This window comes from Xenopus laevis, chromosome 2S (assembly GCF_017654675.1).
Source record: "Xenopus laevis strain J_2021 chromosome 2S, Xenopus_laevis_v10.1, whole genome shotgun sequence".
In the NCBI taxonomy this organism is placed as follows: domain Eukaryota; kingdom Metazoa; phylum Chordata; class Amphibia; order Anura; family Pipidae; genus Xenopus; species Xenopus laevis.
The window spans coordinates 57,879,183-57,904,045 of NC_054374.1; the positions used below are offsets into that span (position 1 = coordinate 57,879,183).

At 41.1% G+C, this 24,863-nt stretch overlaps 1 protein-coding gene across 4 annotated transcripts in view; it reads right to left on the bottom strand.

The window, feature by feature from the left end:
* The window catches only part of LOC108709442 (metabotropic glutamate receptor 4), a 257,543-nt gene that overhangs the window by 212,042 nt on the left and 20,638 nt on the right, over positions 1–24,863 (bottom strand). For 3 of the 4 annotated variants that reach the window (XR_001934634.2, XM_041583822.1, XM_041583824.1), the window contains exon 2: positions 829–1,481. Coding sequence is in view for 3 of the 4 variants with exons in the window: in XM_041583822.1 (XP_041439756.1) it covers positions 829–1,317 (489 nt within the window). In the remaining variant the exon portion in view is untranslated. Of the gene's footprint in view, positions 1–828; positions 1,482–21,171; positions 21,365–24,863 lie in introns of those variants that run through there. The other variant, XM_041583823.1, reaches the window with a different exon arrangement.

Consider the following 24,863-nt stretch of genomic DNA (forward strand, 5'->3'; position numbering starts at 1 on the left):
AAATTGTGTTAGATTATCACTCTCTACATCATACTTAAAAATAGTTTAAAGGTGAACAACCCAACTATACACAGTATTAGTGTATTCTGCATGTTTCAGTCTGGTCGCTAAAGTAATCCAGTTTATAATTAACCATTTATAATTCACCTTTGAACAACAACTTAATTTATCTGTTTTTATAATACCAGCTAAATGTGCAGTGTTTCAGGAACCATACAACTACTTATAAAACATGGTCATCAATTATAATATACTGATCATTGCTTGCCTAAAACCACACTCAGCTCATACATGTTAAAATAAACATATCTATTATTAAACCAAACAAAGTGAAAAGAAGGCTTAGACCCCACTTGATTTTATTGAGCAGGGCAATCCTTACATTTACATGTAAGGATTGCCCTTACGGATGGTAAAAAATTGTGTATATCATATGTGTGTGAGAGTGTGTATAATTACTTACTATTAATGATGCATTAGGGCATATTTATAAAAAGGGTGTATTTTATTTGGCATCAATAAAAGTATAACATTGGTGTATAATCTGTTACCTATTTATAAATCTGTGGTGTTACTGCTAACGACAAGCTTTCACTCTTAACTGGTGGAATCTGTCCATGTCCAAGTCCATTGAGGTGGATGATTTTCAAGTAAATTCCAGTAAACTTACATAGAATCCTACACAGTAAAAGTGCACAAGCAGTTACATATCTAACACAGCTTTGGCCTTCAAACAGTGATACCATCTAAAAATGCACAGAATTCTAGTGCCACTCTTTACAGATAGTAATACTTATGGTCCTTTGTATTCCATGCATGTGCACCCACCTTGAAAAGACGCAAAATATTGGCCACCATTATGGAAACAGAGCTTGACGACGCCCCAATCACACCAATTACCCGTTCTGGCTGGGCAATTATAGGATTCCCTCCACTAAGGCACCGCACCTCTGCTCTGTCTTTGTCTATAAGTGGTTGTACAAAACTCAGTGACTGTTCCAGTGCATGCGTGTCCCGAGAACAGGTGTCCAAAATTCTGGCCCCTAATGTAATATTGGGGAGAAGCTCCGGATCAGAATTTATGCGATCAAGAGCAAAGAGCATTGCTTCCAAACGGTGGATTCCTTTTTCCTTCTTAAGTTCTCCACAGGCTCTGCCATCACTTCCCCTTCCATGTACAGGAAAAAGACCTCCTAAGATTAGATCTCCATCTATCCTTACAGAGTTCATATGTGCTGAACCTTTGGGTTTTGACCAACAGCTCCCTGGAAACAGTAGTACCAGTGTGGATGATATCCAGAGTGAATTCACTGCCATCACAACGATTTATGGTTATCCAACAAACGCTTCCTCCTTTAAAGTCTACTCAGCACTTTTATTTTGTTTTGATGGGGTCTAGCAGATAATAATCAGTTCAGAACAAACATAAGCAATCTGGAAATTTCAAATGATGGGAATCTGGTGATACATCAAAATGTAGCCTAGAAAAAAAAATGAAAAAATATTTTCAAAATAATACAACTTATTATTTGCATAACATTAAAAAAAGAAAGAAGAAAAGAAGAAGAAAGCAAGAGGTTTACTTCATATCACTCAATTTTTATTTACAACGTTTATAAAAAAAAATAACTACACTTCAAACTGTGCCATCTACAGGCCAATATCATTGTTAAATGTTGACTCTAGAGTATATTTATCAAAGATTGAAGTTAGAGATCACCACAGTCCTCTAGAGTGAAATTCTACAACTCTCCATTCATTTCTATGGGATTATTAAAGGCATATTTATCAAATAATTAATTTCACTCAAGTACTCTTTTAAAAATCCAATAGAAATGAATGTAGAGTGGAGGAATTTCACTCTAGAGGATTGTGGTGATCTCTAACTTCACTCTTTGATAAATATACCCCTTATAAGTTGTGCTCAAAAATGCTGGTGAATAGGCAAATACCTAAAATGCTGGTGAATTGGCTAATACCCTTGGGCAATCTAATTCATAGGGTTCTTCTCAAGAAGGGAATCCAGGGAACACTTTCCCTTTATTCCACTTCACAGCATTTAAAGATATCACTCCTCTTCCTCTCCACTGATACAGAAAAATCCATTGATCAAGTAAATTGGAGCTCTCTGAGGGAATCCCTTATAGAACAGGGTTTGGTATACCCTTTATATAAAAAATAATAGTGTTATATAATTTTCAAACTGCTATGGCCTGCTTTAATGGGACACTGTAATACATGTAGGAAAGTGTCACTTACCCTTTTCCTAAATGCCTAACCCGTGACTTTAAATCTGGGACAACAAAATATATGCACACACACAACCACAGCCTGGCTTATAAGCAGACTGATATGCTTCTGACCTTGTAACTTCTTGGAAAGGGTTTTTGGAGCCAAAAACAAGAGTGAGGATTGAGAAGACTTTGTCCAGGAAAAAGAGAAAAAAAGCATAGACAATCACATTAATATTGAAATTAATTACTAAAATTAATACTGAATCCAGGAGAGTCTGTTCTCTCCTGTGAGTGTTCTTGTTGCCCTGTTCAAGTGGGGATCTTGGGTTTCACTGTAGAAACTTTACCCATATCGCGAACCCTGAAGTCAGGGCAGGGAGGTTGTTAACCTTTTTCCATTTAGCCATTACAGTTAATGGGATTAGTGCAGCAGGCCTGGGCTATTGCTAGGGTAGTATTCCCTGTAGAACAGTTATGACTTCAGCCCTGTAGTGAGTTGTCAGCATGTGCACTGGATCAGAATTGTGGATTACCCATCAGCCTCTGTGACAGTGGAAGGCTGGTAGTAGACAGAAGAGGCACATGCCTAGGACGCAAGAGTGGGAGGCTTCAGGCATGTACCTCTTCCCCTGCTCTGGGCCCTTGTCCCCCTGACAACTAACCACAGACTGCTGTCCAACAGCGTTGTCTTCACATGTGAGCACATGTGCATGCGCTCCCTGCTCCATCACCATGTGTGCGCTTGTTCATGTGTAGTATGAGGAGGGGTGATGTGGCCGTCTGGTCTGCCTAGGGCACCCAACTGTCTTGGCCTTGCACTGGATATCCCCTGGATTCCGAGTAGCCTTTCTCTACTTCAGTATTTACAAGCTTAGTGTGGATTAAAGCTGCCAGACTGCTTCCCGCATCTGTTCTGTCACACAGGATTTATTTATTTTTCACTGGGAGTTGAGGAGACCTTTTGCATTACACACACTGAGGTGTTTCAATCCACTATTGTAACGCATAACTCTGCTCATATTACTTTGGTATCACTAATATATCTTCATAGACCCGTAGTGTCCCCACTCAGTGTTCTTAAAGGGACCTTGAATATTTTCATACAAGAGGGTGACCCAGTGCTATATTGCTTAATAGTCTATGGGGCCTATTTACTAACACATTTTTTTAATCAAAAATCTTTAAAAAAAAAAATATAGTGGTTTTCCTATACCGGTATTGCACCCGTTATCCAGAATGCTTGGGACCAGGTGTTTTCTGGATACTATATTTTTCCATAATTTGGATCTTCATACCTAACAGTAACACCAAAAAATGAAAGAGTTTAAAGTAATGAAAATATCATGTACTGTTGCCCTGCACTAGTAAAACTGATCTGTTTGCTTCACAAACACTACTATGGTTCAAATAAACAAGCTGATGTGTAGCAATGGCGGAAATTGAAAAAGGCTATATGGCACAGGTTTACTAATGGTTAACTGATAACATCATTATGTTCTACAGAGCTTATTTGCTATCTGCTGTGTAACCTGAGCCTTTTCTCCTTTGAATGGCTGCCCCCATTTCTACACAGCAGCTTATTTATATAAACAATAGTAGCGTTTCTGAAGCAAACACACCAGTTTTACCAGTGCAGGGCAACACAGAATTATATTTATATTACTTTAAAACACTTTTATTTTTTGATGTTACTGTTCTTTTAAGCCTACTAAAAAATCATATAAACTTAGACACAACCCCAATTGATGACCTATGCTTGGCTACCCTTACACTTTCTCAGATATATGCTAGGTAAACAATATCTCAGATACAAGCTACAACGGGAAAATATTTCAATTGCTTTTTCACAGAAAGAGATTGGGAAAGTTGTTTTACGCTAACACATAGCATGGCAACTGCATGCAAGCCACAATAAACCAACTACAAGATAATCTTCAGATCAGTAATGTAACTAGAGGGGGGCGGGCCCTGGTGCGGGATGTGCAGCCGGGCCCCGGCCCCCCTCCTTACTTCATTATCTGCTGGCAGAGTCAGTGGCACCCGAGCTGCTGGGGGGCCCTGAGGGGGTGCGGGCCCTGGCCCAATCGCACCCCCTGTTCCCCCAGTAGTAACGCCACTGCTCCATATGGTATAAAAGTCCTTCCTACCTACATTCTATATATCCCAATTTCTCAGACAGATGCTGACAATGCAAAATGCAAAGAGGCCATGACAAAAATATGATGAAAGTGCCCTTAATTGCTTACATTTTTGGTTGCAGTATTTAGACCTTGTATATAGACCTTTATCCAGACCCAATTTTCACATTGTTAGCCATATCTTCATTAATTACAAAGATAAAGGTGAAATAGAACGGCTACATAGGGGATTGTCCTCACCAGAGTAAAGGCAAATGGCACGCTGTACATATTAAAGGGCACCTATCACAGCCAAAATCAAACACATATTAACAATCTGACCAGTACAACATAAACACGTTTAATCAAACTACATATATAGTTTTTTGAAAAAAAATCCCTTCCTTTGTCAAATGGGTTCTTTCACTGAGGGAGGCCATACTGAGACTATAACAGAGACTATAATGTGCAAATTTCAGGAGCATGCTCAGATTATAACACTGCTTTGAGTATTCTACCCAGAATGCCTTGTTTTAGTAAACTCCTCCACTCAAAGTATCAGGAGATTTCCGTATCTTGTCTCCTGCTGGTGATGTTATTATGCAAATGAAGGGCACACACTAACTTCCAGCAGGTGGCAGCTAACACAGAGGTTTGGCTGATTTGAAAATAGCTTAAAAGGGTTGATAAGCAACAAGGAATTTCAATTGCATGGGCGAGATTTCACAGCTGCAGTTGGCTTGGAAGATATAGGTAGGAGGAGCCAGTGAAATCCAAGATGCCTGCCTCAGCTAGAACTGCAGTGGAGATAAGGGAGCTCTTGCAGAAGGTATACGAGCTGATGATTTACATTATACAAACAATTCTAACGGTTTTAAAAATCTGATTTCTTGAACTTTCACATAGTGTATTTTAGTTTTGATTGGTGCCCTTTAAGTGACACAAATGCCATCTGTCTGTCACTGCACACAAGGGGTGGATTTCAGCTTGAAAACACACTATGGATAAAGAGATGTTGAAGTTGATTATGGTAATATAAGAGGTGCCTACAAAAGTGAACAACGAAAAGAAGAATTTATATTATCATTTGGGTTATTTATAGGGGCACCTTTCAAACACTTTTTTCAGTTCAGTTGTTTTACGATTGTTCCCCAGAAATAAAGACTTTTTTCTATTACTTTCCGTTATTTAATTTTTACTGTGTTTCCAAAATCCAAGTTTAAAGTTGAATTTCCCTGTCTCTGGTGTTTCTGTCAGGCAGCTCTAAACTGTTACAATTTTGCAACAATTAGTTGATACAGTTAGGTGATACATTTCTCAGCAGCATCTCTAGAGTATTAGCAACTATTGTATCAATTCTAACAGCTGCCTGTAATGAAACACATGGCTTCTGCTCAGCAGGGACAAAGATAAGAAATGTATCAACTAAATGTATCAATTTAGAACATGTCTAAATTGATACATTGACCCCCTCCCAGGTGAAAAATGATACTTTACACTTAAATATTAGAAAAACGGTGACATATAGAAAGTGATTGGAAAAAGTAGTTATTTCTGGTGATCTATCTGAAAACAACTAGTTGTTTGAAAGTGAACAACCCCTTCAAACAGATTATTACAAGTATATGTCAACTTATAAATAAAGAACCATTAGTTGGAGAAGTCACAGTCACAAACATTTTGTGTTGGGCTGTAGAATTTGGTAACGTAACTGTGTGGAGGTGTGGATTATAGTAGTGTGTGTTTTCATTCACTATGTATGGTTTTGTCTCTGGAGCTAACTCCATAATATTTCTCTATCTTTACCTTATAAGAACTGGGACAATTTTTTAGCAATATTAGCAAATAATTCATGTTGAAGTATATAATTTTTATAGTAAATATACTGCACTAGTCATAATGTATTTTATAATGTAACATATCCTTTTAAATAAAAAAAACACAACTGAATTGGAACCCTTATTTACCATTCGTTTGAGGATTTTAAAAAATTATTTTTAGGTATTTCCAAAGCATAACACCAAACATAAACATAGACTCCAGAGTCATGAAGGCAGCTAACAATGGGTTGACTTCCCCCGAAAAACTATATATTGTAAAGTACACATTTGGCTGAATTAAAATGGATAAATAAATTTTTCTACTTGAAACTCCATATGTTTGCAATAATTTTATAACATTTAATGAAAACGTGCACTTTACAGCTACTTATCTCCCACTTTTTTCCATTAATTCATTGATATATTATGCACTTTATTAATGTTAAATTTTAGATAATGTATGTATTTGATATAAATGAACTGTTCACTATGCACTTTATAATTTATATTATATATTAATAATTGTATTTGCACAATGCACTTTAATGGATGTGTCATACTAAATGGTTAATGGAAATGGTTTACCCATGATGCACTGGATTAGTCACATGAGATTTTAAAAGTTAGTTTTTTTGAATGTTCCTTTACACTTTACAAAAGGCATAGCCCGAGACATGTTGTGTAACTCCATCCCCAATAAAGAATACTGCAGTCAATTTTGCTGCCTTGGATCACAACAATTTATCGACTTATCAATTGGGATATCAAACACAGGATAACATGTGGAATAAACCGACAAGAAACCTTGGTGAGTCGCACTTATTTTCTAATTTGCATTACTCCTATTGTGGTTACGAGAGAGTGTCTTAACTAGTGCCAATATGTCACAATTGGGGAACGAGATTAAAGAAACAGCTACCACATTTGCATATAGAAATACTGAAATTGAACGTATCCTGGGACAAGGAGAGAATATATAGGAGAGAATATGGCCCTAAATCTTGGGTGCCCTAACAGGAATGAACCAATTGAGGAGCTATTGCTCTTGGAGAAACGACTTCTAAATCTGAAATTACATTGGTCGGCATTGACTGAATATGTTTGCTCTAATATAATCCCAAGAAGTTTGAGAGTGGCCAATAAACTGAATGTATGTACTGCCATTCCTTTGATAAATACAAGATGGCAAGAAATAAGTAAAAAATGTTTATTAGACTTTATGGTGCTTACAATCGAATGTCTGGATATGGAAATGAAAGAGTTAACAGAGGAATTTGCAAAGGTGAAGGCAGAAGTTGTGAGCAAGATGGGAGCAACAAAAGTAGAATCGACCATTGCGGAACACAATGAAATTTTGGCTAAACTGCAAGCTGAAATAACAGAGCACAAGAGGCGCAAGTTCATGCGGGACTGCAATGATTATGAAAGTGGCCAAGTTTATTACTGGAAAGAGGAGCGTAATAGAGATTGCCTCAACAGAAGAGCAGAAGGTCCGTCTAGATACAACGGCAATTATCAGAATACTGCAGACAAACCAAGGAAATCGAAGGAGCAAAGAGAGTGCTATGGAGGAAGTTACAGACTGCCCCGTCACTCCACTACACAACATCGCGACTCGTTTGCAGTGGATTCTTCAACATACACCAGCACCGAGGATGAGGAATAACTACCCAGCAAAGAATTTTTAGGCGCCCTCCCCAAGATGGATCGGAAGCAGCAGGGAGAAAAAACCCACATTACCCGATAGCAAGGGAAGCTTACCCACAGCGATATCGGAGCAACAGCAGCAACCACAGGAGGTAAATCAATGGTTAACATCCTCCCACACATTAACAAACCCTGAACTCAAAGTCTTGAATAAGGGCCTAGGTTTTGTGCCGAGATACTCCACTGATTTTTTTGACTGGGAGGTGGACTTTTTTAAGTTTCTTCGATCTAAACTAAAAGTTAATTTCTCTGATGCACAGTGTAATTTAAAAATGTCACAATTGAAAAAGAAAAGTACATTTGTCCTTTTTATTTCATGTTCCGCCCTTGAAACATTTACACAGGTGGTTACAGAAGAGTTTAAAAAGGCTTGGGGAAAGAATAGTGGAATCCCTAATAACCTCACACATGTAGAACGGAAAGCACTCACTGCACTTAAGAATAATAAAGAAATTGTAATCAAGAAGGCGGACAAGGGAGGGGCAGTAGTTGTGATGGACATAACTGCATATAGAGCAGAAATTAAGAGACAATTAGAAACCCCTGGCCATTATTCCCTTATTGAAAGTGACCCCACTGATAAACTGAAAAAAATGATCGATTTGATGGTAACTGATGCCTATATTACAGGGATAATTGATAAAACAACTAAAGAATACCAATGTAACAAACTTACCTGTGGGACGGCAGGGACGCCTGCCGCCCCCACGGCGGGGACGCCCGTCACGCCGAGCGGCAGCCGCCGCTTCTAGGCCTCAGGCGCCGGCTCCTTAGGGAGTGCGCGGCGCGCATGCGCCGGTCTTAAAGGCGCAGGCGCGTTCGCGCAGGCGCGCTGACGTCATGGCGCAGACGCGCTGGCGTCATTGCGACGCATGCAATGGCGCCAAAATTTAAAATAAAAAGGCAATGCACAGTGTCTGCATTGCCCAACGTAGGTTCTAGTTTTTCAGTTCCTGGGTGCGATTCTGTTTGATTTCTCCTGACCTTCCGGATAGTCCTGACTCCTGTAATTGATCTCTGCCTGCCCTGACCCTTTGGCTTTCCTCTGACTACGCTTTCTGGATCCCGATTTTGTACTTCGCCCAAGACTGTTACTGACCCGGCCTGTGACCTCGACTACTCTACTTCTTACCGATTCCGTACCTTGTTTCCGATTGGTTTTGACTTGGCCTGTTTCTGGACTTTGATATACATTTACGTAAGGTTCCCTTGCTCGCTCAGAGTTGTAGTCCTCTTAGTCCCCTCACTTTAAGACCTGGCGGCATCCGAGTAGCGGAGGGCTCATCCCGAAGTGAAAGGCGGCGGTTTGAGGCTGAAGCGTGAGCCGAGCCCGGGACATTGGGGTTAACTCTGGGTTGTGGGATACCGAACGTGACATTACGTTGGGCCAAATTAAAAAAAAAGAAAGAAAAACTAAGAAGATGGAGCCAGCTGACGTTACTGCTTCCACCACTCCTTCGGACGCAATCCTGGCAAATCTTCTGCAGAGGCTTGGAGAACAAGAAGACAAGCAAGATTATATTGTCCAATGTCTTCACGGTCTTTCTTCCAGGCTTGATATGATGCAGCAACAGCCTGTTCCTGGTCCGAGTACTGCAACTCCTCTGGCAAGCTCTTCTCTACCTCCACCTACAGGTAGCTCCTTCCATGAGCCCAAGGTTCCTTTTCCTGAGAAGTTTACTGGGGATCGTAGTAAGTTTTTTACGTTTCAAGAAGCCTGTAAGCTACATTTCAGTTTTTTACCTTATTCTTTCCCCACCGAGGAATCTAGGGTAAATTTCGTAGTTACCTTGTTACAGGGCGATGCTCAGCTTTGGGCATTTAGTCTGTCCCAGAGGGATCCAGCCCGTCTCTCTCTCGAAGCTTTCTTTAAAGCCATGGCCGTAATTTACGATGATCCTGATCGTGCCGCCTCTGCTGACGCAGCCATACGTGCTCTTAAACAAGGCAAGAGGCGGGCAGAGGATTATTGTACTGAGTTTCGGCGGTGGGCTGTAGAGACGGGCTGGAATGATACTGCTCTCATGAGCCAATTTAGGGTTGGTCTGGCCGCAGCTATCAAAGATAGTCTTGTTAATTTTCCTACACAGTCCTCCCTGGATTCTCTTATGCATTTGGCTGTTCAGATTGATCGTAGGCATAGAGAGAGACTTCAGGAGGAACAGGTTGCCAATATCTCACCTCCTTCTGTAAATGTTTCCAATATCCCGCAAGTTTTTCCTCAACCCTTTGAAGAACCTATGCAGATTGGTTCTACTCGTCTTTCTTCTGCTGAGAGGGTCCGTAGGAGGAGTAATGGGTTATGTCTGTATTGTGGGGATAAAGGGCATTTTCGCAACACCTGTCCCAAAAGGCCGGGAAACGACAGAGCCTAAGCAGGTCTGGGGAGTCTTGCTTGGGTGATGTCGTTTCTACTCCCCAGTCTTCTCAAATTTTAATTCCGGTCCGTTTGAATTGGGACAGTGGTTGTGTGCAGAGCTCTGCTTTTTTGGATTCGGGGGCTGCGGGTAATTTTTTGGATCTTGGGTTTATTAAGGAACATGGTGTCCCTTGCGAACCACAGGTTCCATCATTCAGGTTGTCTGCCATTGATGGTAGATCTTTGGGTTCTGGGTTAGTTTCTACCAAATCTAAAGTCATCTGTATGTCCATGTCTGATCATTTCGAGTCTCTTTCTTTTTTCGTTACCGAGTGCCCTCAGACTCCAATCATTTTAGGCCTTCCCTGGTTACAGAGTCACAATCCCCAGGTTGATTGGCCTTCTGGTAAGATTTTGAATTGGAGCCCTGCTTGTGAACATTCCTGTATTAAGGTTGGTCAAACTCTGGCTGCAACTTCTTTAAAAGGTCTCCCTCCCTGTTATGCTGCCTTTTCTGATGTTTTTTGTAAAAAAGCAGCTGAGTCTCTACCCCCCCATAGACCTTACGACTGTGCCATTGAATTATTGTCTGGGTCTTCTCCCCCCAAGGGTAGGACATATCCACTTTCTCTTCCCGAGTCCTTGGCCATGGAAGAATATATTAAAGAGAATTTGGAGCGGGGGTTCATTAGACCTTCTTCCTCTCCTGCGGGGGCGGGTTTTTTCTTTGTCAAAAAGAAAGATGGGAGCCTTAGACCCTGTATCGATTATAGAGGGTTAAACAAGATCACGGTCAAGAATCGTTACCCCCTCCCTTTAATCTCCGAACTGTTTGATCGAGTAAAGGGAGCTGTTATTTTTTCCAAGTTAGATTTAAGGGGCGCCTATAATCTAATCAGGATAAGGGAGGGGGATGAGTGGAAGACAGCTTTTAATACCCGGGATGGGCATTATGAATACCTGGTTATGCCCTTTGGTTTATGCAATGCCCCCGCTGTCTTTCAAGAACTAGTCAATGATATCTTCCGTGATCTTTTGGGCCGTTTTGTCGTGGTATATCTAGACGACATTCTCATTTTTTCTTCAAATTTATTTTCTCATCGGGCCCATGTTCGTGAGGTTTTATCTAGGCTAAGGCAAAATCATTTGTATGCAAAACTTGAAAAATGTTTATTTGAGGTTTCTGCTGTACCTTTCCTTGGATACATTATTTCTCAAACAGGTCTTGAGATGGAGCCCGCTAAGGTCCAAGCAATTCAGCAGTGGGCACAACCTCTTTCATTGAAAGCAGTCCAGAGGTTTTTAGATTCGCTAATTACTACAGACAATTTATTTTAAATTTTTCTAAGTTGGTGGCTCCGATTACTGCCTTAACTAAGAAGGGGGTTGACCCGAGTATTTGGCCTGCTGAGGCGGTTGAGGCTTTTCATCTTTTGAAAGAAGCCTTTATTTCTGCCCCAGTTCTCCGGCACCCTGACTCTTCCTTACCTTTTATTGTTGAGGTAGATGCGTCCGAGATTGGTGCTGGTGCTGTGTTGTCTCAGCGACATCCTGTCTCCGGTAAGATGCATCCTTGTGCTTTTTTTTCAAAGAAATTCTCTTCAGCGGAGGTCAATTATGATATTGGCAACAGGGAATTATTGGCCATTAAATTAGCATTCGAGGAATGGAGACATCTCCTTGAGGGTGCCAAACATACTGTTTCTGTGTTCACTGACCATAAAAACCTATTATACATTGAATCTGCTAGACGGTTAAATCCTCGGCAAGCCAGGTGGTCATTATTTTTCTCACGGTTTAATTTTCTCATCTCCTACAGGCCAGCAGATAAGAATGTAAAAGCAGATGCCCTTTCTAGAAGTTTTGTCTCCAAACCTAGGGAGGATTTGGGGCCAGTCCCTATTGTTCCGAAGGAGGTGATTGTGGCAGCCCTGAGTCCGGATCTCTTTACTTCTTTGTCAAATGCTCAGGTAGATTCTCCTCCTAATATTCCTGTGGGCAAGTTATTTGTTCCGAGTAATTTACGTGAAGCTGTCCTTCACGAATCCCATGATTCCAAAGTGGCTGGTCATCTGGGTTGTGCGAAGACTTGTGAATTATTGTCTCGTACTCTCTGGTGGCCGACTCTAAGACAAGACGTTGCCAAATATATTGATTCATGTCCAATTTGCCAACGTTCTAAGCCTTCTAGATCTTTACCTCAGGGTTTGCTGCAGTCACTTCCTATTCCCGAGAAACCTTGGACTCATATATCCATGGATTTCATTGTGGAATTACCTCCATCTAAGGGTCATACGGTCATCTGGGTAGTAGTGGATCGTTTTAGTAAAATGTCCCATTTTATCCCTCTCCCTACCCTTCCATCTGCCAAGACCCTTGCTGAACTTTTCATTGTCCATATTTTCAAGTTTCACGGGGCTCCTCTTAATATTGTGTCTGATAGGGGGGTTCAATTTGTGTCCAAATTCTGGCGGGCCTTTTGTTCATTAATGGGTACTGATTTGTCTTTCTCTTCCGCATACCATCCTCAGACTAACGGTCAGACTGAGAGGACAAATCAGACCCTGGAACAGTATCTGAGATGTTACGTCTCCTGCAATCAGTCACTTTGGGTTAATTTTCTTCCGTGGGCCGAATTTGCCTATAATAATGCCATTCACTCCTCCACTGGCAGGTCTCCTTTTTTCACTGTTTTTGGTCTCCATCCCAGGGTTTTTTCGTTTTCTGATTCTTGTGACCTTCCTGCCGTCAATTCTATTACTCAGGACTTTTCTAAGGTTTGGCAGGAGGTTCAGAAGTCTTTATCTTCTGCAGTAGCTGCTCAGAAGAGGGCTTCTGATAAACAGCGAAGAGAGTCTCCCGAATATCAGGTTGGTGATCAAGTTTGGCTGTCCTCTAAGAATATTTCTTTGAAAGTCCCTTCGGCCAAACTGGGTCCCAAATTTGTTGGTCCATTTTCTGTATCTAAGATTATTAACCCTTGTACCTTCAGGTTAAATCTTCCTCCCGAACTCAAGATTTTTAATTCCTTTCATGTCTCCCTTTTAAAACCTGCTAGAGTGGTACGTCAGACTTCTCCTCCTCCTCCTGTTTCTGTTGAGGGGCAATCTGAATATTTAGTTCACAAGTTGGTTGATTCTCGTATCTCTAGAGGTAAACTTCAATATCTGGTTCACTGGAAGGGTTATGGTCCCGAGGAAAGGTCTTGGGTTCCTGCCTCGGATGTAAGGGCTGATCGCTTGGTGAGGCAGTTCCACTCTAGGTTTCCCAACAAGTCTAGGGGTCCAGTGGCCCCCTCTGGAGGGGGGGGTAATGTAACAAACTTACCTGTGGGACGGCAGGGACGCCTGCCGCCCCCACGGCGGGGACGCCCGTCACGCCGAGCGGCAGCCGCCGCTTCTAGGCCTCAGGCGCCGGCTCCTTAGGGAGTGCGCGGCGCGCATGCGCCGGTCTTAAAGGCGCAGGCGCGTTCGCGCAGGCGCGCTGACGTCATGGCGCAGACGCGCTGGCGTCATTGCGACGCATGCAATGGCGCCAAAATTTAAAATAAAAAGGCAATGCACAGTGTCTGCATTGCCCAACGTAGGTTCTAGTTTTTCAGTTCCTGGGTGCGATTCTGTTTGATTTCTCCTGACCTTCCGGATAGTCCTGACTCCTGTAATTGATCTCTGCCTGCCCTGACCCTTTGGCTTTCCTCTGACTACGCTTTCTGGATCCCGATTTTGTACTTCGCCCAAGACTGTTACTGACCCGGCCTGTGACCTCGACTACTCTACTTCTTACCGATTCCGTACCTTGTTTCCGATTGGTTTTGACTTGGCCTGTTTCTGGACTTTGATATACATTTACGTAAGGTTCCCTTGCTCGCTCAGAGTTGTAGTCCTCTTAGTCCCCTCACTTTAAGACCTGGCGGCATCCGAGTAGCGGAGGGCTCATCCCGAAGTGAAAGGCGGCGGTTTGAGGCTGAAGCGTGAGCCGAGCCCGGGACATTGGGGTTAACTCTGGGTTGTGGGATACCGAACGTGACAACCTTATTATAGATTTCCCTAGAATCCCTATGTTGTATGTGTTACCCAAAATAAACAAGATGCTTGAACTCCTTTCTAAATTCATTGACCAGCAGTTACAAGAGATAGTCCGTAACCTTCTGACTTGCCTTAAAGACACTAATGATTTGTTGATTAAACTTGGAGAGAATTCTAATGTAAATCCAAATATTTTGCTCTGTAGTATTGACATACAAAGCTTGTTTACTGCAATACCCCAAGATGAAGGGATCATATGTGTGGAAGAGGCCCTATTGGAAACCAACATGCCCAATTCAAAAATATATTTTGTACTCGACTGTCTTGAAATGGTACTAAAAAAGAATTATTTAAAATATGACTCTTTCTATTAGCAAAAACAAGGGACGCCGATGGGGTCAGCGGTAGTCATGTCCCTTGCCAATCTATTTGTCTATGAGTTGGAAAAGAAATTATTCTTGAAAGAACCATATTTACAGTAAATTAAACACTACTATAGGTATGTGGACGACATACTGATCCTTTGGGACGGACCATGAGAAGTGTTTAAAAATATGGCAAATACTGCAAATGAAGCACATTGAACAGTCAAATTTAATATGGAGTTTTCCAATTGTGCTATTAATTTCCTAGATGTACAAATTAAATTGGAGAATGACAGTTTGAGCACTAATCTATATCGTAAAGTAATGGACAGAAATAAGCTTCTCCATAGGAAGAGTTTCCACAACCCCCAGACCCTAGATGCTATCCCTAAGGGACAATACATGAGAGCAAAGAAAATTGCATCTAGCGCAAGTGGGTATAAATTGTCAAGTAATGACTTGACAAAAAGGTTTATGCAAAGAGGATACCCTAAAGGGAAACTTAAAGCCGTAGAGGATGAGGTAAATAGTATCGATCATACTGATTTATTGAGACCTAAACAAAAGAACAGGGACATGGATAGATTGACATTTGTAAGTAAGCATGATAAACGAAGTAAGATGGTAGAAAAGAGTGTTAGACAGTATTGGCCAATACTTCAGACCGATGTCACTTTTGGGTCGATTTTTTTCTAACCTTTCTCATTTTTCATACAAAAGAAGGAGATCTATATGAGATACACTATGTTCTATTTCAGGACCAGACAATAAAAGTACACTATTTAAAGACATTTAAAGGTGTTCCTAAAGTGGGTACGTTTCCATGCATGAGTTGTAACTGTTGCAGATCGATTATTAAAGGGCCCAATATAAATCATCCAGTAACAGGAAATCAAATTGAGGACATTTGCCACATGCAAAACATGTTTTGTAATTGTCACGATCGCCGCCCGGAGCAGTCCCAGGAGCTCCGGGCGGCGCGTCCTCCCCTGCCGGCGTCGCTCCCAAAATGGCGGCGCCCATGGCCGCCACGTGGGTAGCGGCGTCGGCGCAAGAACGCCGACTTTGGACTTTGCTGTTTTCTGCCTGCCCGTGAACTCTTGCCTGGATTCTGACTACTCTTTGGATTAACCCTTTGGACACCGCGACCTTGCTCCCTCAAGAGGGCTTCCTCCTCGATCCTGACTACCTCCCTGGAGGGAGCTCCCGGCTACCTGACAGTAATATTTGCCCTAAAATGCTCATGTGGGATGCTGTATGTGGGCAAAACAATCAGACCTGTAAATGTTAGGATCAAAGAACATAAAAGTAATATACGGAATTTCAAACTGAACACTCACACTGATACTCCTGTATCTAGACTTTTCGATACAGCTAAACACAATGTATGTCACCTTTAGTGGAAGGTGTTAGAGACAGTACCGAAACCAAAGGAAATCAGAGGAGGGGACCACAACACTTTATTATTGCAAAGAGAGGCCAGATGGATTAAGCGTTTAGAAACTACCCACCCAAAGGGATTAAATGAACAATATAATTTATCATGTTTTCTGTAAGGGATATTGGGAAGTAATACTCTGTTGTCTTTTCGTTCTCAGGATGTATAACTAGTCAGCTAGTCGTAATTGTAATGGATCTCCTGCTGAATCATGTATGGGTGAGTCCATTCCATTAGGAGAATAAATATAGTGTTAACTAGATTTAGCTATAGTCAGCTTTTAGCCTGTAATAGTATTGCAACTTTGTTGCCTGAATAGAGATTAAATGTAGCAAAAAAGTTTTTGTGCTCACAATAGCGTCTGAACATTATTGCGAAAATAGGTATAAATGTCAATTTGACACAACATAGTTACAAAAAGCTGGATAGGCCTTTGGCATTTTCCTTATTTCTTTTATTTTATAGGTTAGGCTGATTAAAGCAGTTACCTGATTTTAAATTTGATATTCTTATCTTTTATGATCTTTATGGGGTTAATAGTATGTATTACTAACAATTTGAACTTTTTGGAGTATTTATCCAATTAATGTATTGGTATTGGTCTCAATATGGAAGGGTACAAATTGGGTTTCTTGGTTTTTCCGCACTTTCTAAACACCCATCACCACTGTTTAGAAGTCCTTTAATCTTAGACGTGCAGACAGCTCTTAAAAATTAACATAAATTTGTACCAGAAAGAAAGGAACTGTAAAGAAGAGCTAACAAGGTCGCACAGCCTTGTTAATAAATATAACCATGAAAAGAATAATTAATGCCTTAAAAAATGTTTTTGATGAGTGCAAATAAATTCATTCAAAATAAATTCATTGTGTCCACACTTTGATGTGTTGTCATTATTATATCTTGTGATAAACAATTAAGAGTTAATAAAGTGCAATAGTGTAAGGGGTGCTAATTATGTAAGCAACAGTTCGCATTCCGCTAGTTTGTAGAAGAAGGAATCACTCAATAAAACATAACATTTAATAGTTCATGTAAAATCAAAAGAAGGAATTAATGAAAAATAAAAACACTTGAAAATATGATGTATCCCGAGGATTGCAGTATATCTGAGTAATGAAAATACTGATCCCACTTAGATCATTACATCAGCCTATATGCCCTCTGATAGTAGTATGAGTTGGGGTGGGGAGAAGGAGGGTGCCTATAGTAAAAGAAATTAGGTAGCTCCCATTGTGGGAAAAACAATGGACAAACCAACACCTTGTATGCTGGACCTTGAAGTATCGCACAATTGTTAATTCCAAAATGGTGTGCAAGGAGAGTAAACTGACACGTTGTCCTCTCAGAGGCACCTAAGTAGGTATGGCCTATTCCCTATGTCTTGTGTTAAAGCAACACCAAAAGTTTGGACATGAACACAATAGGTTAAATAACCAAAGGTAGTGCATACAAACAGAGGACAGACCCACTGTAGTGTACCTTGCAGTATTATACAGACATATATGTTTCCAATACGGTGTGCATAGAGTAACTGGCTCTTTGTCCTCACTCTGTGCGAGTGCTGGTAACAACATCACTGGTCTGTCCAACGCTACCTCGGTTATTAGAAGGAAACTGCTGCCACCATTCAGCCCACCCTCAAGAGTGCCTCCTCCCCACCCTTAGAATAGAGCAAACACCTGACATACGTTTCGCCTGTATAGGCTTTCTCAAAGGCAGCAGTTTTTCCTATACTGCTGCTGACTGAAAAGGAACCATTTAATTGAATTTAAGAATAAAAGGGCAACTATCACAGCCAAAATCAAACACATATTAACAATCTGACCAGTACAACATAAACACATTTAATCAAACTACATATATAGTTTTTTTTAAAAAAACTGCAGGTTTTAAAAAATCCCTTACTTTGTCAAATGGGTTTTTTCACTGAGGGAGTTGATACTGAGACTATAACAGAGACTATAATATGCAAATTTCAGGAGCATGCTCAGATTGTAACTCTGCTTTGAGTATTCTACCCAGAGTGCCTTGTTTTAGTAAACTCCTCCACTAAAAGTATCACAAGATTTCCCTATCCTGTCCCCTGCTGGTGATGTTATTATGCAAATAAAGGGCACACACTAACTTCCAGTAGGTGGCAGCACTACTGAACAGCAGCTAACACAGAGGTTTGGCTGTTTTGAAAATAGCTTAGAATGGTTGATAAGCAACAAGGAATTTCAACTGAGCATGTGCGAGATTTCACAGCTGCAGTTGGCTGCAAAGATATAGGTAGGAGGAGCCAGTGAAATCCAAGATGCCTGCCTCAGCAAGAACTGCAGTGGAGATAGGGGAGATCTTGCAGAAGGTATAGTGAGCTGATCATTTACATTAAACAAACAATTCTAACTGTTTTAAAAATTAGATTTCTTGAACTTTCACATAGTGTATTTACTTAGGAAATGATTTTAGTTATGATTGGTGCCCTTTAAGGATCTAGGTTATATTTATTCTTTATAGGCTTTTAGACTTTAACTGAGTTGACCAGTACACAGAATGTGTTATATATATTTTAACTTTTCTCCAGAGACTTCAAGCAAGGGCTGCTTGAAGCTTTTTGTGCAATGCCCCATGCAGTGGGAAAAGAGTAATGAAATGGCCCACTGTGGCCTTTTTGCACTTTGCAAACTATGTGGGTGTAGCACAGTGAATATTTGATTTAATGATTTACAATATATATATTTGATTTATAGTGAATCAAACCTTAAGTTTGAGTAAGTATAATATTTTGGTATAGTTATTTGAGTCCAATGTCCCTGATGTAGTTATATTGCTGGGCAAAGTTCTATAGTAAACATAGGCATCGTTGGCCAGCAAACATCTTTAAAGGGATACTGTCACGGGAAAAAAAATGTTTTCAAAATGAATCAGTTAGTAGTGCTGCTCCAGCAGAATTCTGCACTGAAATCCATTTCTCAAAAGAGCAAACAGATTTTTTATATTCAGTTTTGAAATCTGACATGGGGCTAGACATAGTGTCAATTTCCCAGCTGCCCCAAGTCATGTGACTTGTGCTCTGATAAACTTCAATCACTCTTTACTGCTGTACTGCAAGTTTGAGTGATATCACCCCCTCCCTTTTCCCCAACAGCAGCCAAACAAAAGAACAATGGGAAGGTAACCAGGTAACAGCTCCCTAACACAAGATAACAGCTGCCTGGTAGATCTAAGAACAATACTCAATAGTAAAAACCCATGTCCCACTGAGGCACATTCAGTTACATTGAGAAGGAAAAACATCAGCCTGCCAGAAAGCATTTCTCTCCTAAAGTGCAGGCACAAGTCACATGACCAGGGGCAGCTGGGAAATTGACAAAATGTCTAGCCCCATGTCAGATTTCAAAATTGAATATAAAAAAATCTGTTTGCTCTTTTGAGAAATGGATTTCAGTGCAGAATTCTGCTGGAGTAGCACTATTAACTGATGTGTTTTGAAAAAAACATATTTTCCGATGACAGGATCCCTTTAAGGATGAATAAACAGACAGCAGACAGACTGAGTAACAAACTGGGTCTTGGTGAAAGAGATACAAAGTTCTTGCTGCTCTTTCAGAATTGCATTGGACGGCATTTTGGGCTAGCTAACTATATTGCTTAGGTCAGCATTTGGGGTTAAAGGTCTCTTTAGCTGTTGATTATAAAGCACATCTTCACTTTACATGGGTAGCTTCGTCTTGGACCCATGAGTGGGTGCCAGGATTTGGATCATTGCTTGATTATTGGGAACCTGAGGGTGATGAACCAAAGGTTGTGTGGCTCCCCGATTGTGCTGAATTGATGCAGAACTGGCTATTCTTGTAATTACCATCATATGCAGTTAAGTAAACGTTTTTAAATTCTACCTTTACTTGTGTGTGTAAGTTATTGCTCACAGGCTGTATATCAAAAGGTTTAATCATTGATCCTGTATATTTGTAGTAATATATTTATTTTAATTAATACAAGTATTATTATTGATAAAGGTTCACTCCTTTATTACAGTGGGGTATTGAGGGACAGAGTAATGAAGTCTTAGCAGGATGTTTGCAGGAAGTTGAGTCAATCTGTTAGTGAACCATGCAGAAGGGAACTGGATATAGAAAACATTGTGAATTAGTATATGTTGTTGTTTATGAGAGTACTACAGTAGTCTTGCTTGGACATCATTCATAGTGAATTAAGTTTGCCTGTCATTGTGATTTTCTCCACATTTGTTCTGTAGATTGAATAACGAACATCAAGAATCTTATTTCTGTGTTCAGAAAAGGGTGGGGGTTTTAAGCACAAGCATGTTGAGCCAGCAAGTGTGACTATCGATAGTGGAGGAGAGAAAAGGTCACTGTTTAAATCAGAAAGAGACAGGTTTTGGTAAAGACTATAGCCAGAAATTGGACATTTTATGTATTGACATTTCCATGAAAGAGCAAATGTTATGAAGCTGCAACACTTCTGCCATAAAGAAAGGAAAACCTTGCCTAAGCTGGAGGTGTGTGGCAATTTACCAGGGGTAGTAGAAGTCAAATATCCATTTTTTTCAACTGAAAATTTACCCAATATGCCCCTGTTGGCAAGAGCACAAGTAAAGAAAAGGTAAGAAGAGGGAAGCGTGTCAGCCTGAATAAGATTAGAAAGAGTAGAAGTTCAAAAGTTTCAGAGCACACAGAAAGGATAATAAGGATCAAGACATGTTGATATATATATATATGTGAAGTTTCTCATCCATCCAGTTCATGGTATATCTATAGTAATAGGTCAAATTAACTGGACTTGCTGTTTGGGGGGGGGTTCTTGAAGATATTTTGCTAGTCATCAATTCAGTATGACCTGTACAAAAATATTTGTGGTTATATACCCTGGCATTTTACTCAGCATACTCTGTTTAGTATAGCCAGAATGGGGTAAGAAACCTCTTGGAGGTAAGGTGTTGATTGCATTATTTCAACTAAACAACTGTTGCTAGTGATGAGCAAATTTTTGTGCCAGGCATGGATTTGTCGTGAAAAAAAAAGTCACCACAAAAAAAAGTGCTCATTGACTGGTATGTGGAGTAAAAAAAGAAAAAATGGAATATAGTATGAAAATCACCTTCCAGGCAGATAACAAACCAGCCGCATCCTCCTCCTGGGTTAAACACAACTCCCCAGATGATAAGATGATTGGTCAGTACACTCTAGCATTGCTTTCAATGAAGTTGCCAAATATGGAGTGTGTGATTCCATCTTCTCCTCCCTTTAATGATGTGCTATGTCACCTGCTTCTCCCTTATTATGGCTGTTGAAATTTGGCGAAAAGTGATTTTTAAAAGAGAGGATTCCTGCAGAGAAGCAGAAATTTAGTGATACGTTTTACACAGGAGACTGCAGAGAATGCTAGAGAAAGTCAGAAACAGGTGGAAATCTGGGTGCATGCAGAGAATCTGTGTGTGTAGGCTGTGTGTTTTAATGAATTACATTGACATCTTAATGTAACATGGAGGCTCTGATGGCTGCAAATTGTCTTTCTATGTCACTATGAGCTGCCGGTAAATTGTCTTTCTATGTCACTATGAGCTGCCGGTAAATAGTTTTTCTATGTCACTATGAATTGCCTGCAAATTGTCTTTCTATGTCACTATGAGCTGACTGGTAGGATGATGTTCTTATGAGCTGCCTGGTAGAATTGGGTTATCACTGTGAGCTGCCTGGTAGGATGATGTATTCACTATGAGCTCCTTGGTGGGATGGTTTTACTATAAGCTGCCTGTGGGATGGTGTTATCCATATGTACTGCCTATAGGATGGTATGGTTATGAGCTGCCTGGTAGGATAGTTTTCTTTTGAATTGCCTTGTGGATTGTGAATTGCCAGGGTCCTCTGTACCTCTTGTATCAGATATATATATATATATATATATATATATATATATATATATATATATATATATATATATATATATATATATATATATATATATATATATATATACTGTATATATAGTGTATATAATATCTTGTATATAATATGTTCAATGTGTACACTTATTTCATGTATTGTATAGTGCTGTGTAATATGTATATGTATATAACCACAAATATTTTTGTACAGGTCATTCTGAATTGAGAAAGACAGCCAAAAGACATCTTCAAGGAAAAAAACCAGCAAATCCAGTTGATTTAACTTTTTACTATACAAGTTGATATGGAGAGATATCCCCTGCAGCCAATTAAAGTGGGAGATAACATTGAAGAGGAATTAAAGTGAGGAGAAAGGTGTTGCAAGAATTTTTATCGTGTATAAGAGCTAGAGTATTTAGATGTGAGCAGGGACGAAGATATTTGTTCAGTGTACACATAAAATCTTGGTAAATAGATAAAATAATAGAATAAAAAATGTTTCTAATATATAGTGAATAAAGTACCCCCTCTTGTAAAATATTAGGATATTATAAGTTACCGAGGAGTTTCATGACCATATAAAAACACGAGGCCGAAGGCCGAGTGTTTTTATACAGGTCATGGAACTCCGAGGTAACTTCTAATATCCTCATATTTTGCAACTGGGGGTACTTTATTTATTATAATACACAAGTGTCAGTGAGTCATGTGACAGAAATGACATCAGAACTCACCGTTTATAACTGATGACATCAGAACTCACTGTTTATAAGGATATAATTTACAAGATATTCATGGCTTTTGTGTGTTATATTTAGATTATAAAATGTAATCTATATGTAATCTATAAAGTCTGGAGTGACTGAATATCTAACCTAATAGCCAAAACCCAACTTCCTGCTTTTCGGCTCTCTAACTCTAACTTCTGCGACTTGAAGGGGGGCCACATGGGACATAACTGTTCAGTGAGATTGCAATTGATCCTCAGCATTCAGCTCAGATTCAAAAGCAACAGTTATGACCCATGTGTTCCCCCCTCAAGTCACTGATTGGTTACTGTCTGGTAACCAATCTGTGGAAAGCAAGTGAGCTGCAAAGCAGGAAGTACTGTTTTGTTATGTTAGTGTCAGGGAGCCGGGAGCCCCCTCTGGGGAGTAGTCCGGATCTAGGAGGAAGCCCCTCAGGAGGGATCAGGATCGTGGTATCCAGGGATTAAGCAGAAAGGGTAATCGGGTTCAGGCTACAGGTCACAAGGTAGGCAGAATATAATCAAAGTCCAAAGTCCAGGCAGGGGGTCAATAGCAGGCAGAGTATCAGCGAAGTCCAGGTCCAGGCAAGGGGTCACAACAAGGAATCAGGCAGATATAAGTAGGGAAAACAGCAAGGGAACCCAGGAAACTCTCAGGGAACAGAATCCTATTTTCGGGCGCCATCTTGGCGTCTCAGGCGTCCTTTTATGTTTGAATTTGGCGCCCTTGCGCCAGCGTCAGCGCGCCTGCGACCATCGCGCCGCGCTGACGCCACGGCGCCGGCGTCGGAACCCACGTGGGTTGACTGGGCGCCGCCATCTTGAATTCTTCGCCGCCGGGAGCGGACGCGACTCCTCGCGCTCCCGGCGGTCTTGACAGTACCCCCCCCCTCACGGGGGGCCTCAGGACCACCGGGACTTGGTTTCTGGGGAAACTTGGAGTGGAAGTCTCTTACCAAACGAGGAGCATGCACATCACGATGTCCCTCCCAAGAGCATTCTTCGGGGCCAAAGCCCTTCCAATGGATGAGGTACTGAAGGGACCCTCTGGAGATTCTGGAATCAAGGATTCTCTCCACCTCGAATTCTTGTTGACCCTCCACAGAGACAGCAGGAGGAGGAGATTGGACACCAGAGAAACGGTTGGAGACGGTGGGCTTCACCAGGGAGACGTGGAACACGTTGGGGATTCTCATCTCTGGTGGGAGTTGAAGTCTGATGGCTACAGGGTTAATTATCTCCAAGATGGGGAACGGACCCAGGAACTTCGGACCCAACTTGGGAGATGGCACCTTCAAGCGAATATTCCTGGAAGAGAGCCAGACATTATCACCCACCTTGTAGGGAGGAGAGGGCCTTCTACGGCGATCCGCGAAAGTCTTGTGGACTAGAGCACACTTCTCCAGATTAGACTTGGTTGCAGCCCAAATAGCAAGCATATGGGCTGTCAGATCATCTGCAGCCGGGACGTCCGACAACACGAAGTCCTGAGGAAAGGCTTGAGGGTGCTGTCCATACACCACCATAAATGGAGACCTTCCTGTGGAGGAATGACATGCATTATTATGAGCAAACTCTGCCCACGGGAGGAGGTCAGACCAATCGTCCTGGCAAAGAGACACGTGGTTCCTCAGGAACTGTTCTAAGGCTTGGTTCACACGTTCAGCTGCCCCATTCGTCTGCGGGTGGTAGGCAGATGAAAATTTAAGTGTTATTCCCAAGTCTTTACATAGAGAACGCCAGAACTTGGCGGTAAACTGGGTGCCTCTGTCGGAGACGATCTCCACCGGGAAACCATGCAGGCGGAAGATGTACTTAATAAAGAGTTGGGATAATTCCACCGCAGAGGGTAACTTCTTCAAAGGGATGAAATGAGCCATTTTGCTGAAGCGGTCAATGACAACCCAGATCACAGTATTCCCACCGGAGGGAGGAAGTTCGACAATAAAGTCCATAGAGAGGTGCGTCCACGGACGAGAGGGAACCGGCAAAGGCTGTAACAACCCGCTGGGGCGGGAATGGCTAGGCTTAGAAGTGGCACAGACATTACAAGCAGCCACAAAGTCCTTTACATCCTTGCGGATATCAGGCCACCAGACTAGGCGCCTCAAGAGTTCAAGGGTCTTGGCCGGACCAGGATGTCCAGCTTGTCTGGAG